Source organism: Platalea leucorodia, assembly GCF_965183815.1.
Source record: "Platalea leucorodia genome assembly, chromosome: 12".
Taxonomy (NCBI): Eukaryota; Metazoa; Chordata; class Aves; order Pelecaniformes; family Threskiornithidae; genus Platalea; species Platalea leucorodia.
In genome coordinates, this window is record NC_138834.1 from 9,083,614 (window position 1) to 9,099,772 (window position 16,159).

General features: G+C 58.9%; 1 protein-coding gene across 2 annotated transcripts; it reads right to left on the bottom strand.

The window, feature by feature from the left end:
* Positions 1-371: 371 nt before the first annotated feature.
* On the bottom strand, positions 372-12,101 carry LOC309596784 (sodium-dependent serotonin transporter-like). 2 transcript variants are annotated; one of them, XM_082325476.1, is made up of 13 exons: positions 11,604-12,101; positions 9,812-9,946; positions 9,430-9,649; positions 8,989-9,127; positions 8,577-8,711; positions 7,763-7,866; positions 7,361-7,488; positions 7,062-7,174; positions 6,588-6,719; positions 6,341-6,440; positions 6,042-6,142; positions 4,748-4,915; positions 372-1,969 (listed from the first exon to the last, which is right to left on the bottom strand). In XM_082325476.1, the coding sequence occupies exons 1-13, from the start codon at positions 11,821-11,823 to the stop codon at positions 1,634-1,636; spliced, it is 2,031 nt and encodes a 676-aa protein (XP_082181602.1). In that variant the 5' UTR covers positions 11,824-12,101; the 3' UTR covers positions 372-1,633. The 2 variants fall into 2 exon arrangements, with proteins under 2 accessions (XP_082181602.1, XP_082181603.1); XM_082325477.1 differs by lacking the exon at positions 372-1,969 and adding an exon at positions 4,140-4,239.
* Between the last annotated feature and the right edge of the window lie 4,058 nt (positions 12,102-16,159).

Here is a 16,159-nt window from a genome sequence, read left to right on the forward strand (position 1 = left end):
TCTGTAGTCTATTTTATCTGCATTAGCCGATGTCTGCTGGTAACTGCACTACACTTGCAGGATGAGCTTTCATTTTCAGTTTACTGTTAACAGGTCCTTGCTATCAAACATCCATGAAAACAGGGGCAGGACCCCGCTGTTAGGATCGCACTGCAGTCCTGCCCCTGTTCCCTCGCCATGGAAAAGGGGGTAAGCACTGGAAGATTATCGGCGGTGGGAAATGGGACGGCCTCATCCCTTCCTACAGCCGAGTTAATAACAAACAGAATATACATGAATAAATAAAGGAGTCCCGGATTGTTTGCTTAGCTTTTTATTTGTACAAAGAGACAGAGCAGGGAGTGAAGAATGAAGGCAAACAAGTGCCGCTCCCGGGAGCTCGGAGCTGTCGCTGCCAGCTACGCCATCCACCCCGCCACCAACAGCGCACAGCTACAGGGCAAGTCTTGCACCAGACAAAGGACTGAGAAAAATCAGTGATCCAGGGCTCGGTGATCAAACAAAGAAAAGGATCGGAAAGCCACAGAACAGCGTTACCTTGTTTCCTCACTCACGTCTCAGATTAGTAACTAGATCTGGTCTAGGCCAGCCTCCTACTGTCACTTTACTGATAGAGCAGCAGCAAAGAAAATCCCCCACTGCCATGCGAGTGGTCAGTGTCCTTTAAAACAAACTGAACAGAAAACAGGTCAGATGCAGCACAAGGTTTTAGAGAACAGGTCAACACAGTTGTTCTGGAAGTTAAGTTTTAAAACACTAAATAAATTACTAGCCAAAACACCCCTATGTTAAATACCAAAGTAATAATAAGCAAAATCCAGTTACTACTCATAGCAGTGCAAAACATAATAGCAGCATTCATATGCAAGGGTGATTTCAGTGTAAACACTTGAATGTATTACTGAAAATGCATAGAACAGGTCTGTCCCGAGCTTAAACACAAGGTACTTCCAGAGAGCCTGAGCCCAGCAGTCCCCAGCGCCTGCCTGGCCCGGGGACTTTTGGAGGCTCCCATTTCCAGTAGGCCAGTAACCTGCTCGGGAGCACAAATCCACCCAACAAGGCGACGAGCACCCAGCTCAGCTGGAAACCCTCGCCTGCACCCCAGTTCGTAACAGGTTCAGCGTGGCTGTTCTGGTGCAGGGCTGCTTGCGGCTGTTCAGCTAAGACTTAAAGCAAATAACGTCAGGAATGACGAGCCTGTCCCCGAACAGCTACACCAGGGTCTGCTCACGCTTCGCTATTTCTGCTCAGAGGTAAGGACACACCGGACCCCCGCAGCCACGGCTGCGGCAGGCTGCTGAGCTTTTGCCTTCGGACTATTTTTGAAGGCTGCGCTACAAACCCTCAAGACTTGGCATTCGAGCAAGGAACTGAATCAGAAAGCAAAACGAGATGTGGTGTAATCGAGCGCATGGGCCTGCTCAACAGACAGCGATGCTGGCACTCTGGCCGCGTTCTCGGCCGAGCCAGGACGGCTCCCCAGGCACTGACTGGCGCGGGTGCCGTGGCCGGTCGCGCTCCCCGCGGCCTCCCGAGGCTCCGGGTGCACGCACACGCCGGGGATGCTCTCGAGCGCATCGTGTCGGCTCAGCCTCGCTGAAACGCTGCGTTTGCGGAGGAAGGTGCCTTGCTACAGACCCTGCTCAAACCCAAGCGGGTTTGCTGCAGAAGCGCTCCCGGGAGGAGTCAGTTTGCCGAGGGCTGGGGTGGGATTTCCAGCACCTGGCCATGCTGTCGTCGAAAGCGTCGTCGCGATGGAGCCACGCGATGCTGCATGCGCACAGGACGTCAGACACCACCCCGTCGCTGGCAGGGGAGCTGGCGGGACGGCCGGGGCCGGCCGGGGGCACCGGGCGGGGGCACCGGGCGGCCCCGCTCCGCTACCGCCGCCGGACGGGCTTGTAGACGCAGACGGCCATGAGGATGATGGTGAGCAGCAGGGCGCTGAGGATGCTGCCCAGCAGCACTGCGGGAGGAGGGAGCGCGACAGGTTAGGATTTGAACGCCCTCCCCGAGGCATTTCCCCCAAATTAGCCTTACAAACAAAAAATAATAAAAACATGAAAACCAAGCAGCAAGGCGCCCAAGCGCTGCCGGATTCGCAACCCGGCCGCTCCTTACCCAGGTTCTGCTTCTGCAGCACGGCGTAGGGCCGGCTGCGCTCCGCCGGGCCCGGGGCCAGCAGGGCCAGCGCCGCCAGCGCCCAGCCCCGCACCGCCGCCAGCGCCATCGCCGCTCCCGCCGCCCGGCCCCGGCCCCGCCGCCGCCCCCGGCCTTTGTGCGCCCGGCCCGGCCCTTCCTCTTCCTGCCGCCCCGCCCCGGGCCCGCCCCGCCGGCGGCGCCGGGCCCGGCCTCCCGGGGAGCCGCGGGGGCGGCGGAGCGGGGCCGGGCCGGGCCGGGCCGCTCCATCCGCGGGGGAGACCCGGGTCCCCGTCCTGGGCGTCCCTGCACCCCCGTGTTACCCCCACCCGTGTGCTCCCCCGGCCCCGTGTCCCCCCGGCCCCGTGTCCCCCCGGTCCCCTGTGCCCCCCCCAGCTCTCAGCTGTGCTCTCCCAACCCCCTGTGCATCCCCCAGCCCCGTGTCCCCCAGCCCCGTGTGCTCCCCCAGCTCTCAGCTGTGCATCCCCCAGCCCCCTGTGCCCCCCCCAGCCCCATGTTCCTCCCAGCCCCGTGTGCTCCCCCAGCTCTCGGCTGTGCTCCCCCAGCCCCATGTGCATCCCCCAGCCCCGTGTCCCCCAGCCCCGTGTGCTCCCCCAGCTCTCAGCTGTGCTCCCCCAGCCCCATGTGCATCCCCCAGCCCCGTGTCCCCCAGCCCCGTGTGCTCCCCCAGCCCCGTGTCCCCCCCAGCTCTCGGCTGTGCTCCCCTGTTCCGTTCTGCCCCATCCTGAAGGGGAGCAGGAGCTGCGGGAGGGGACGGTGAGGGATCACGGCCGCAGACCAGAGCAGGGCTGAGACGGCGGCGGGGAGCTGCTGCTTTGCCTTCGCTGTGGTGAACGCGGGTGCTGGAAAGTGTTTAATGGGCCCAATAACTGCTGAGAAATGGTGAGACTGCATTGGAAGCGATGTGATTATCGGGAGGCCGCGACAGACGGCAGTGGCTGGTTCACACCGGCGCCGCGGCTGCTTCACCCTGACCCCAATATTTGTTTTTAAAATGAGATATATTAAGGTCTTTTCTTCTTCAAATGCTGGAATCCGCCACTTCTCTCGCAGCCGATCCTCCTGGCTCAGCAGAGCTGCCGCATCCTTTGTCTTCATATAAAATACATGTGAGAATAGCCCTTAACAGTTGGACTTGATGATCATAAAGGTCTTTTCCAACCTAAACGATTCTATGATTGATTCTGTGATCGCGGGGGCAGAGCCGGGACGGGGTAGCAGGAGGGACTGACCTGCCGTCCTGGCTTGCGGGGTTCTGGCTGCAGCAGCATATTCCCGGGAGTGACCCGAGGGGCCACACAATTTCTGTACCAGACTTTTGCTCTTTGCAACAGACCAAGGTATTCGTGTGTCAGGGCAGCGGCAGCCCCCCCGCCTCCCCAGCCCAGCCCTGTGCTCTCAGCCGCACCACGGCGCTTCGTGAACACAGCACGGTGAGCTCCGGCTCCTCTCCCTCCTCTGATCTCCTAACAATTGTTATCAGCTTTATTTTCCACATCACTCACGGCACGGCTAAAGGCATGCACTGCTCGCGCCAAGCAGGTTTGCACAGCAAGGTCGCGAGCGTCTCTAAGCAAGGCGTGTTCATGGCTTGTACCGTCGGACAGCAATCCCTCGGCTGCGGCGCTCGCAGCTGCGCCTCCGTCTTCATGGGGAGTCAGGGTTCACCTCCAAACCGGAGGAGTTTGGCCCTTGGCTTCCTGCAGCAGGTCCCGTTCTCCCTGCTGTGGATCAGAGGTTTCCCTGCCCGCAGCGAGAATGGCCTCCGGTCGTCTGGCATGTGCTGGCAGCGCCGCTTCTGCCGAGATGCTCGGATGCCACCAGAGCCGGCAGCTGGGGAGCTGCCGCCAGCACCTGCAGCTGCTGGGGGAGACGCGAGGGGCAGGTCACTGTGAGGAAGGTGACGGCAGCTTCTCTTCTGCCTGCCCCATTGCTTCGTTGGGGCAGGAGCAGGAAGCCGAAGCAGTCTCTGCGTCCCCTGGACGTGCCACCAGGCTACAGGACAGGCGACATGCACACCGCATCTGCCTGGGGGTCTCGTGTTGTTTTCTCTGGCCGAATGCAGATGGCGAGGCGCTGGAGGGTATAAGCAGGCAGAGAAAAAAGGCAATGGGTGTCCTTCCTGCACCAGGGCCTGGTGCTGTGAGCAGGGCTGCCTGCCCTGGTGTGCCGAAGCTGTCCCCACCGGGATCTTTCTCGCTGCAGGGCTGGGGCTGTGCCAGCCTGCAGCAGACCACAGCAGGCAGAAGGCATCCCAAAAATGGGCCAAGAGGAGGGGTGACAGCTGGGGACGGTCTCCTGCCTCCAGGGCCGTGCTGATGTAGCCCTGTTGCCTCCTGGCCCAGCCAAAATCACAGCTTCAGAAATATGACTTAAAATGATCAGGCCATTGAGCCACACTCCTCTGAGGCCTTTTCCAAGCAGCTCTCCAGGCGTGATTTAATTGCCATGTGAAAAAAGATGCTAAGGAGATGTCAACCGGCTGCCCAGCTCCCCAACCCTGCCCTCGCGCTGACCCGAGCAGGGGTCCCTGCCCGCCCCCAGCCCGCACAGGGGCCGCAGTATCGCCCACCCCACTCCTGACCTGCTTGAGAGACCCCGGTGTCCAGACGAGCTTGTACACCATGTAGAAGGGGATGCAGATGAAGGATGATGCTCCTATGACGTACCCCACCGAGATGCTCCACTCGGGGTACTGGTAGTCGAAGAGTGTCAGAGGCGGCTGGTCCAGGAGGGAGCTGATGACTATGAACTGTAACGAATGGAGCGGAGCCCATTAGGGGAGGATGCTCATGGGGCCAGACTGCGGCAGGGCATGCCCCGCTGCCGGTCACAAGCAGGCACAGGGCAGTAGCAGGGCTGTACAGCCCGCAAAACCCATGTGCACACGACATGGGCGGCCAGGAAAGCTCTTTCGTGACAGCCGGGCATCCCCGGCAGACCAGCCCTGTTGGCTCCCCACGGAGAGCAGATCAGCTGCGACATCTCCCCAGCCCTGGCACTGATGCCGGCTCAACCCATAGGTTAACAACGTCCGTGTCTCGCTGCCACCGCTGATTTCCTAACCGTGAAAGGCCAGCGTGGACGTTGCAGTGACATTTCCCAGCCTGCCAGCCCTCGCTAGGTGTGGGCTGGGAGGTCTTTGTCTAACAAACCCCGCAGAGATGGTGGCCTGCGAAGGCTGCACGTCCCCGTGCTGAAATGAAATCATTTGCTGTCTGCTTTGATTATAATACTTCTCTCTTAATAACCTGGGCAAAGCGCTTAGAGCTGTAATTAATCCTCACAAGGCCTCTTCTCCTGCAGATCCAGCGAGATTAGACCCCTCTGCCTCTCGCAGATGGCAGCCTTTGAAGTGCCGGGGGAGCTGGCATTTCAAAGGGGACGGATTCAGCCCGGTGCACAGCGCCGCAGTGCCGTCAGAGACGCAGCCACGGCTGGCCATGCCAGCGTGAGCGTGGGACACTGCGGACCAGGAGGATGAAACCAGGCTGCACTTGTGCCCGCGTAAGCACCCGGCTGCCAGCTCCCAGCTCCCAGCTTTGCCCTGGAGCTGCAGAAGAGGCTGAAAAACTCACTTCCAGCTCCCTTTCGTGGTGAAACCCACTGTCCCAGGGGCTGCGGGCAGCTTGTCATTGCCTGTGGCCAGAGCAGTAGCGTGGGGAGCCGACGGGGAGGGCTGACACGATGTCCTGCAGCCCCAGCCAGGACCCCGGTCCACCCTCCTGGCAGCTTGTTCACCCCGCGCGAGCGAGAGGGGAGTAATCAGCAGTGCAGGCGCCCGGGGAGCCGGGCAGCAGCAGCAGCCGGCAGCTCCCCTGCGGGGCATTCAGAGGGGTTTGACAACCTGGTCTTTAATTCGGGCTATAGATACTCACCGCTAACAAGGCAGGGCTGACGGCGACCCAGCACACCTTCCAGAACATCCCTGGGGTGAAGCCCAGCATGGCTTTCACGTCATGGGAGAACCTCTGTATCCCTGCCAGAGGAGAGAGCCATCATGGCCCTGGAGACCCACGGAGGGCGTGGGTACAAGGACGCGTGCCCTGTCCCAGCCTCGCCAGGAGTCACAGATGTGCTTCTCCCCCCAAATCCCCCGGCATTTGCTCAGATGCATAAGGTTAAAGACCCGTGTAGGTGCCTGCAGGATGTTTTCATAGCAGAGGCAGTTTCTTACCGTAAAACCAGGAGACAGCTATCGTTTCCAGTAGCACCACCGCCAGGATTGAGCAGCCAGCACCGAACTCCTCCAGCAGCTTCACCACGTAGGCTCCCCCCTGGAATAGCAGAAGGGAGGGGAGGGCGGCTGCAGACCCCGCAGGGATGTGGAGCAAGTCTTGGCAAAGTCCCGCACTAGGGATTGTTGGAGAAACGAGTGGGTGTGTGGTGGGGATGGGAGCAGAGCGGTGCCCGGTGGTACTCACGTAGGTGAGGGTGCTCAGGGAGCCCAGGGAACAGACTGTGATAAGGCCGAGGACGAAGAGCTCCCGTCGCCCGGCCAGGACCTGGGGGTACTCGTCCATCACAGCTGTGATCACAGCCTCCAAGCCCCCAAACTGCAAATGAAATGCCAGCGTGGGGTGGAGAAATGAGATGCGGGGACAGTCCTGCTCCCTGAGAAAATCTGCTCCCCCCATGGCCCTCTCTGCCTGTGAGCAGAAGGGGGACGTCCCATCCCGTCCCGTCCCGTCCCCTCCTGTCCCGTCCCATCCTGTCCCCTCCCTCCGCCCCCATGCTGGCTGTGCTTGGAGGGCTCGGGCAGGCAGCCCTCCTTCCCGAGGCCATAGCTCCCCTTGTCACCCCGCTATTAGCCATGGGACACGGCCATCCCCAGTCCCCGCTGGGGACACGGCCCCAGGCCACACGGCTGTGCTGTCACACTCCATGGAGGTGCCTACCGTGCTGTCCAGCCCCAGCGTTATCATCATCAGGAAGAATATGATGGCAAAGAAGGTGGATCCCACCATGTTGGCGATTGCTTCAGGGTAGGTGATAAAAAGGAGGCTTGGCCCTAGGAGGGGACACTGGTTTGGTTTGCTGTTCCCCAGCTGCTCTGGGGGCACAGCCCTGGGTGCCGGCGGGAATGTGCTTGGGGAAGATGCCCCAAAGCCAGAGCGGCCGTGGCAGGCACACAGAGCCCTGGGGCACGGGGGACCGCAGGGCCAGGATGGGGCAGTCGCGCTGGAGGGAGGCGAACCTTTATCTCTCGCGACATCCTCCACCTCCACGTCCCTCATCTCAGCCATGTAGCCCAGCACAGTGAAGATGACGAAGCCTGAGAGGAAGCTGGTGAGGCAGTTCACCGCGCTGGCGACGAGTGCGTCCCTGGAAAGCGGAAAGCAGAAAGCAGGGAGATGTGTCCTGCGGCAGAAACCTCCCTCCAGCGCAGCTCTCACCCTGGCTCAGCTGCCCCGGTCGCCGGCACCCCCACCGGTTCCCTCTCCCAGCCCCGCATACCAAAACCATCAGTAAAAGAGGGAAAGATGCTCAGCCCATGGCCGCAGGTGCAGGACCTGTCAGGATGCGGCTCTACTGCAGCCCCCGTGCCCGCAGGGTGCAGCCCCTGTGCCCGCAAGGACCCACGGCTGCGGGAGCTCACCGGTAGCAGTTGTTGTGGAAATGGTTGTAACTGGCGAGAGCAAGAAGGACACCGAATCCAGGGCCCAAGGAGAAGAAAATCTGCGCAGCAGCATCAACCCAAACCTGGCAGGAGAAGCAACAGGCAGGCTGGAGAATAGGCAGGGGGTCCCTGGGGCTGGGATGGGGCTGGGAGGTGCCTCATGGCATGCCCACCCCATGGCATGCCCACCCCATGGCATAGGGATGGGGTCCTTGTTGGTACATGCTGCCAAACCTCCTCTCTTGCCTGTGGCTCCTTCCCCTGCCCCGTCCCCCCCAAAAGGCGTCCCAGGAGCAGGGGAGCTGCCGTGGCAGGGAGGGAGCTCATTTCCACCCTGGGGTCCTGCAGCAGCAGAATTAAGCAATGGCATCTGCACTCCCCCATGCCCGGAGAGGGACAAAGTCGAGGGGAACCCCAAGACCACCGAGCCCACTCCTTCCCCGGGCAGGTTCAGCCCCAGCAGCACGGCCCTGATTACCTTTAATGAGAATTCTCAAGTGCTGCCTGGTAATTACCCACAGGAAGCCTATTGTCAGGCCAGGGCGAGAACATGGCACAAACAAAACCCAGCGGCAATGAGATGGGTGATTCAATTATAGATTTACATTTCCAAGAGCCTGTCCAGGGCGTCTTGTTTCTGTAGGAACAAGGGCCCCATCGCCCTGAGGCTCTAACAGTGGGGCCAGATAGGTGAGCAGGGGTGGGTGTGTGTCCCAGGGAGGGGGCTGGGTGCTGCCATCCCTGGGGTGGGGGGCAGCCAGAGCCGGAGCACTGCGTCCCACCGCACACTCACTGTGGTGCTCAGGAGCTTGCCCCAGTCCGGGCGCAGGTAGAAGATGACCCCTCTCCAGGCGCCGGGCAGGGTGGCCCCCCGGACCAGCAGGATGAGGAGGACGACGTAGGGCAGCGTGGCTGTCACCCACACCACCTGGAGAGAGGCAGCCGTCAGCCCCTGGCACCAGCAGAGCTTCCCCTGAGCACCCAATCCGCCTGCGTCGGGCACGGCCGGCTCGCTCATGGCTGCCCAGGGTGGCCGAGGGGTAGGGGTGTGGGGAGGAGGCAATATCCCACATTTAAGCAGCCAGACGAGATGGAAGACCCCACCAGGGCTTGGTCCCTCCCGCCCTGCCCTGGCCATGGAGGGGATGCTGCATGCTGCACGTCCGCAGGCAGGTAGGGGCTGGCACCAGGGCCCTCCTTCTTACCTTCCCCGAGGTTTTCACCCCTTTCCACAGGCTGAAGTAGACGATGGTGAAGATGAGGAAGAGGCAGAGGAGCAGCTGCCAGTGGATCCCTCCGACATCGTACAGACCCCCGGACTTCTGGATCTCCAGGACCTTCCTCCTGCAGGCAGGGACCCCCGTGGCCAGGGAGGGTGTCTCAGGGCAGCGTGGTGCTGCTGGCTCTGCCCTTGCAGGCAGCCGGGGAGCGAGCTCAGCCCTGGGCAGGCAGTCCCACACTCACCTCTCCCCCGGAGCACAGGGCATGGTGGCCATGAGCTCCCCAAATGCATCCCCAGGTGATGGTCATGGGCAATACCATACCTGCTCCCAGGCACCCTGGTCCTGCTCCCTGCGCAGCAGACCCAAGTGCCTCTGCAAGGATGCTCCCCAGCTCAAACACATTGTCTGCTTACGTGGACTTACATATAAAACTCTTCGGCGGGGGACCTGGAGAAGTTGGTCCAGGTCACATTGCTCTTCCCGAAGTAGTTGGTGCAGTCAGGCGTGTTCCAGGGGTTGTCGCAGCTCGCCCAGGGCAGGGTGCCCGAGAAGGATGAGTAGAAGTAGTAGAGAGCCCAGGCGATGATGGTGTTGTAGTAGAAGGAGACGTACAGGCCAATGATGCAAATGGCAAAGCCGATGCCTGGGGAAAGAGGGGGGCAGACTCAGCAGCCCACCCCGGTCCAGCCCTCTCACTGTCCCCCAGGACGCGGCTGCGGGGACCTGCACCGCCTGCGTGGCCCCACTCACCAACACTGCGTGGCCCCGAGTGCGCGGCGGTGGCCTGGGCCTGGGGGTCTCTTACCTTTAAAGATGGGGCAGATGTGCTTCCAGATGGGGATGGCGCCTGTCCTGTGGAACTGCCCCAGGGCCAGCTCCATGTAGAAGAGGGGCACCCCTCCGAAAACAGCCATCAGCGTGTACGGGATGAGAAAGGCTCCTGCAGGGCGAGGAGCAGAGCGGCGGTGACCACCGTGGCCCCGCGCTGGCCAGCGAGCACAGGCAGAACTGGACTGCCATCCCTCCCCACGCTACAGGGATGTGTCACGGCACAGCATGCACGAGGGGTTTGGATGTGTGTTGTAAGATGCATTGCAAATTAGCTGTTCAGAGGGGCTGACGGATGTGAGGACCCTGCTCAGTGCCCCAGCCTCCCAGGCTGCTGTGTTGGTCCTCGCTGGCGTTTGGAGGGATCGTTTGGCTGGGACGGTACAAAGAGCAACAGAAACCATCAGGGTGCAGGGGATGGGACACTGAGCACCTCTCAGGTCTAGAAGAGTTTTGGAGAAAGTCCCACTGAATATGCACGGTCACCCCAAGACACAAATAATTAATGCTGTAATCTGCATTATTCATAACAATGTCATCTGTACCAGGGCTACACTTGTACCCCATGGAGGTTTTGGAACTGGAGCTGCTCACCACACTTGTCAGAACAGCCCTGCTGGGATTAGTTAATTTAATCCCCACGGCTCCTCTCTGTGAGAGCCCTGCCTGTGCTGGGGGAGGCATGCGGTGCGGCATCCCCAGCACCCTCCCGCAGCCCCCCTGTCTGCAGGGCTGCTGGCCCAGAGGTGCCGTGTTCCTGTTAGGAGCCCTCACGGGTGTCTCTTCTGGGAACAGCTCCAGCTGATGGGTGAGCCCACCATGGCCCTGCGCGGACCATGGCCGTCCTTGCCAAGAGCCGCTATTTGAACTCCTCACCCTCCTGTGTGCGTGGGGAGGGTGAGGAAAGCGTCTGCCTGAACCACGGCAATGAAGAGTGGCTAAAGTTTGCTCCCGATCCCACAGGAGTAAATCACAAATAACTGTGCTTCAGTGTGGGCACCTGGGATCCACTTTTTAGCCTTGAGTATGGTACTAATTATCTCCTTCTAATTTTCCTAAGCAGTAGAGGATGTTACGCGAATGCCGACTTTGGCAATTAAATCCACTGTGCTTTTGCAAACAGCACAAAATTTTCATTTCTCATTTTTAATTTCCGTGCAAGGGGGTTTTCTACCCTGCTCTATTTAAAGCAATTTATTTGGATGTCATTTACTCAGGGGTTTTTCCTTCATGGAGCTTTTGTATCTTAACTTTCTGTTGATCGCTCATAGGAGTGAACACCCGGAGCCCTGTGCGGTGCGGGGCTGCGTGTCCCAGGGATCTGCGGCAGGCGGCTGGGGTGCTTGCGAGGATTATTTTAAAATACGAGCCATCAGAAAGGGTTGCTTTCACAAAGTCACAAGATCATAAAGGGTACAAACCTCCCACCCCAAATTTGCAGATTCTTAATCCTTTTATGCAGTTTGGACCACGCTAGTTTTCTCTTTCTGATCCGAGAGCTGCTAACGCACCTCTAACCATGCTGCGGAAGGAGTGAATGACACCGGGGAAGGACTGAATGGAAGGGGATTTTGAATGAAGAAAGACACAAAACAGAAAAGAGACAGATGTCAGGAGAAGTTGGGTTGGTCTCTAAACCGCCCTCTCTGGAGAGGAGCAGCTAGAGACAAAGAAAGAAAAGAAACAGCGAGTTTTTCAGCATTGGAAAGATGAAAAACAGATTTCTTTTCTCCAAAAGAAGACTTAAATAATCCCAGCAGTGTCCTTACCCCCTCCGTTTTGGTAGCAGATGTAAGGGAACCTCCAGACGTTGCCCAGATCGACAGCAAATCCGACGACCGAGAGGAGGAAATCCATTTTTTTCCTCCACTTGTCCCTGGGGTGGGTTTGGGGCCCTGGGGGCACGAGGCCGGCCGTGGGACCTGGGTGAGGGGCCGTGCCCCGCCGGGGAGGGCTGGCAGCAGGCGCCAGACAGGGCTGCTCTGCCATCCTGCCGCCCTGGCAAATCCTGCAGGATTCAGGCTGAGTAACTTGGGGACGGGAAGGATTTTGCTGTTGCTGATGACAGATCCGAGGAGGGGAGGGTCAGGCTGACTGCGCTTCCCCACCTCCCGCTGGAAACCCACAGCACCGAGAGCAGCCGGCAGAGAAACCCATCCTCTGATCAAAGGCAGGAGGGGGGAGAGCAGTTTTCCGAGCGCAGGGCTGAGGTGCGGGGACCAGCCTCACCGCACAGGTTTCTGTCCCCTCTGCTCCCTGGGTCTGCACCCGGGCGGGTGCATTTTGGGGTTGGGATGGGGTTGGTGAAACGGAACTGTATTTGCACACAGAGGTGGTGCTGCTTCCTCCTGATAAATAGTTCTCTCTTTCTTCTTGGTGTATTTTGCAATTACCGCTCTGCGAATGATGACTCGGGACCCACCAAAGGAGACGACCGCTCATTCTTGCAGGGGAAACTCTGTGGAGCGAGTGGGGCCTGGAAGCGGCCCCCCGGCCAGGAGGCAAGTGCAGGGCATGAGCTCACCTGGCGCTTGCCATGGGCCCACTGGACCCTCGTGGGCTGGGGGCGTCTCTGTGTGCTGACAGGAGCCAGCACCACTCGTGCAAAGCTGCCCGGTTTGAGCCATCCCCCATCGCCCCGTCTGTCCTCATGGACTTGATGGGTCTTTCTGTAGCCCAGGGGTGCGAGATGCCACGTGAAAGTGAAACTTTTGCAGCTCAGATGCAATCAGGGAGGGGATGGCAGTGTACCAAAAGCCATTGCTCTCTTCAGTTTGACAGTTTAACAGCAAATTTTATTGCAAATGAAATGTGTCTGTGGAGGCTTACAGCCCGGGCAGGTCCCTGCATCTCACCCCTGGCTGCGACACAGGGGCTGGTGCCAAGCGAGCCCTCGCCCCGGGCCACCAGGTGCTCCCAGAGCCCCAGGGTGCTCCAGCACCGGCTTTTCCAGGCACCCTCGTCTGTAATTAAAAGAAACTACAGAAGAGATCAAACCGGGAACTGCAGTTCTTAGGGTTAGCGGGTTGCTGTGACAACGTGACGCCAGCCACCCGGTGTCTGCCCAGCACTGGAAACCTCTGGACACTGTTAATCCTTCAGGCACACGCATGGAGACCCATTAGAAACGTCCAGCTAAAAACACTTTTTTTTTTTTTTTGGTGTGTCTGGCGCTGGCTGCCAGGGCCGTTGGACTGAAGCAGCTCAGGGGACTGATGCTGGTCCCTGGGCAGCCGTCCCGGTGCTCTGGGTGGCTGCGGCGAGGAGGGCAGGACAGGCTGTGCCTTGGGCGGTTTAGTCCAGGCTGCGGTGGCACAGTCACGCTGGGGCAGGCTCCTCGCCTGCACAACGTGAGCGCAAGAGCCCTCGGAACGGGATTTTTTTTTTCTTAACCAGCTACCCCTCCTTGCCCTCTGCATTTGGCTTCCGCAACACCTCACCGTGTGCCCCCAGGTGTTCCCTGACCCGGAGTGGGGACCCCAGCAGTCGATGGCCGAACTGGGGTGCCCACTCCGAGCTGCCCCGTCCCAGCGGGCAGTGATGGGTGCTGGATCCGCTCCTGCCACCCGCCTGCTGTCGGTCCCCACGCAGGGCGGGCTGCGCTCCGCACGGCTTCTCCCTCTCTGCTTGTGGAATGAGAAATTACTGTTCTTCTTAAAGAAAATGCAACAATTTTCTCCTTGCGCGTTTTTGAGGAGTGACTGGTAATAGCTCTCTGCACGTGCTTTTCTCCGAGAGAAGGGGTTTCGTTGGAGGGTGTTGGGGTGATCCCACGCGCTGGTCCCTGCGCTGGGTGGGGAGCGAGCGGAGGTTGGGGGGGCCCCGCTGTGGCCAGGCAGAGCCCCCGCTCCGTCAGCCTGTGTGCACGTGGCTCTGTGGCTTTGCCCGTGTGGCTCTCCCCTGAGCCAAGGCCCGGCACACAGGTGAGGGACAATTAATCTCCTGTGGGTTTATGTGGGATTTGTGTCACTCCTGGGACTTTGCAAAGCCGTGAATTTCAGTTGCAGTCCTTGGAAATTAAAGGCAAGGCTGTACTCAGCGGCTGGTGCTGCCGGGGGCTGGCAGAGGGGCTGCGGCCACCGGGGGCTTTGAGTCTTCCCTTGCTTAGGGATGAAGGTGAGAAATCCCCGCTGCCGGCAAAATCTGTTGGGGGAGCATGCTGGGGGAAGCAAGGTTTAATCCCCCCTGACTGAGGACCATTTTAAGGGCATAAATGGCAGAACAGAGACAGCTGGTGCCATAGCAACTGTAAAAAAATAATAGCTCTTTTGCTGTAGCTGGCCCTTCTTTTCTCCGGGTAGTTCACACGCAATGGCTCAGTTGTGCCAAGCGTGGAGACCCTCCTGCACCCAGGTCCCGCTCACTGCTCAGGAAGGCTCAGCGGGTGGGCTCAGAGTCACTCTGGCCCCGACGGGAGGAGCTGGCCGTGCGGCGGGGGGGTGTGAGAGGCGGTCTGCGGCGGTCTGCGGCGGTCTGCGGGGAGCAGGTCCCCCCGCAGCATCCCTCAGCGCGGGGTGCGGGGCTGAGGCCACTTTCCAAGTGTGAAGCAGCAGCTGTTCAAACACTGGCATCTTTTTAAAACTAAGCTACTTGCTCTCCTGAAGAGCCTCTTGTTTTCTCCACATTGATCTTTTAAATTGTACATGATGAGAGGCCCGAGGTGGGCTTTGTACTTGCACCTTGGGCAGAGCTGAGCATGCAGGAACAGCACTAGCCAGGCATGGCTACAGCTATTCCCACAACAGCTCCAAGCCAGAGCCTCGTGGTGGCTTTGCAACACAGGGATGTGCAGCCTGCATGTTGCCGTCTAAAAGCTCCCTACGCCGAGGCACAGACCAGCATCAGTTTCCCAACACACTGACGCTGCTCCGCTCCAGCCGAGCCGATGTGCCGCGCCGTCGGTTCGATGCCGATGCTGCCATTCCAGCAGCCTCCATCCCTGACAGATCCCCCCGGGTCCTTGCTGGTCAATGAGCCACGAATGCACCCAGTGCTCCCGTCCCGCTGCCCCAGCTCCCACCTTCTCCTTGGGCGCCCGATCGCCCACCCGTGCCGCTGCTCGCTGCCTCTCTGCACCGACCTGCTAATGCGGCTGCCTCTTCTCCGGCAACGGGTCAAGGCTGCTGCTGTCAAGTCAATGAGGAGAGAGCTTTGAAATCTCAATTTTTTTTTAGAAGCTGCAAGCCGGAAAAACCATTGCAGGTTCTCAGGGCTGCTGGAGACAGGAGGAGGGCAGAGGGAGAGGTGTCTTTGGGAGATGGTTTTCCTTGTGAGGAGTTGTGCTCCCCAGACTCAGCCCCGGTGCTTTGGGGCCCTGTGAGCGCCAAGCTCCCAGCAGGATCCTGCCTCTGTGACTTGCTGGAGAGACGAGTTTTCCCCAGAGTTTTGTTTATTCTGGTCACAGTTTTCCAGCCCCTGTGTAAGGGGCTGCGTGTGTTGCTCCAGCCTGGCCCGTCAGCTGTACCACACAGTGTGCTCGTCAGTGACACACCAGATGGGGGAGTTTTCTGGGTAAAATACTGCTATTTTGCCAATTGTAGCCAAATATTTTTGTCCATCATCTGACATTCAATTAGAAGCATTTCGGAGAGAAGGCTACGGAGACTTCGTAGCATTTGAAATAATACACAGCTGAAGTCAGAGGTGCTGGATCCGAGCGTTCACTTTGGCCCGTGGTGGGGAAGGGGCAGCCGGCAGGCAGCTACGACAGGCGGCTCTGCCTTTTATTTGCTGCAGCTCATGCTCTGAAAGCCGGCTGGTCCCCTGCGCATCAGCCGTCACGTTGTCTAAATTCCTGCAGGGTCGTGGTCAGACGTACTCTGTGTGCTCCCTTCGTCAGTTTAATTTTGCTTTTTCCTGTAATTTTCTTTACTCAAAGCACAAATTACAAATCAGTTTAGATTTAAAATGTAGAGTTTAAATCTAGCTCAAATCAGATTTAAATTTGAATTTCCACCGACTTAGAAGTTGTTTCTAAACAGTATGATTATTTAATTAGCAGATTGCTTTTATCCTACCTGCTCATCCATGCAATGAAATGCAGAAAAGTGAATTGTGGTCTTAAAACAACTATCCTGTTTAAGCCGCAGAGGCAGCAGTGGGAAGTTTAATTTAATTAGCGTGATACTCAGAGATGTAACTTAATCACATTAAGTATAGATCAACTGCTCTCATTTAAGCTCTCCAGACTTCAGAAACAGAGGCCAGTCATCTTCCACCCATCTTTAATCCAGGGAGAAGCAGAATTTTCCAAGGAAAAAGAATCAGCAACGCTTATGGAGAGCTTGTCCCTGTGCTTGTTGCAGTGAATTCCTCCCCAAAGGAA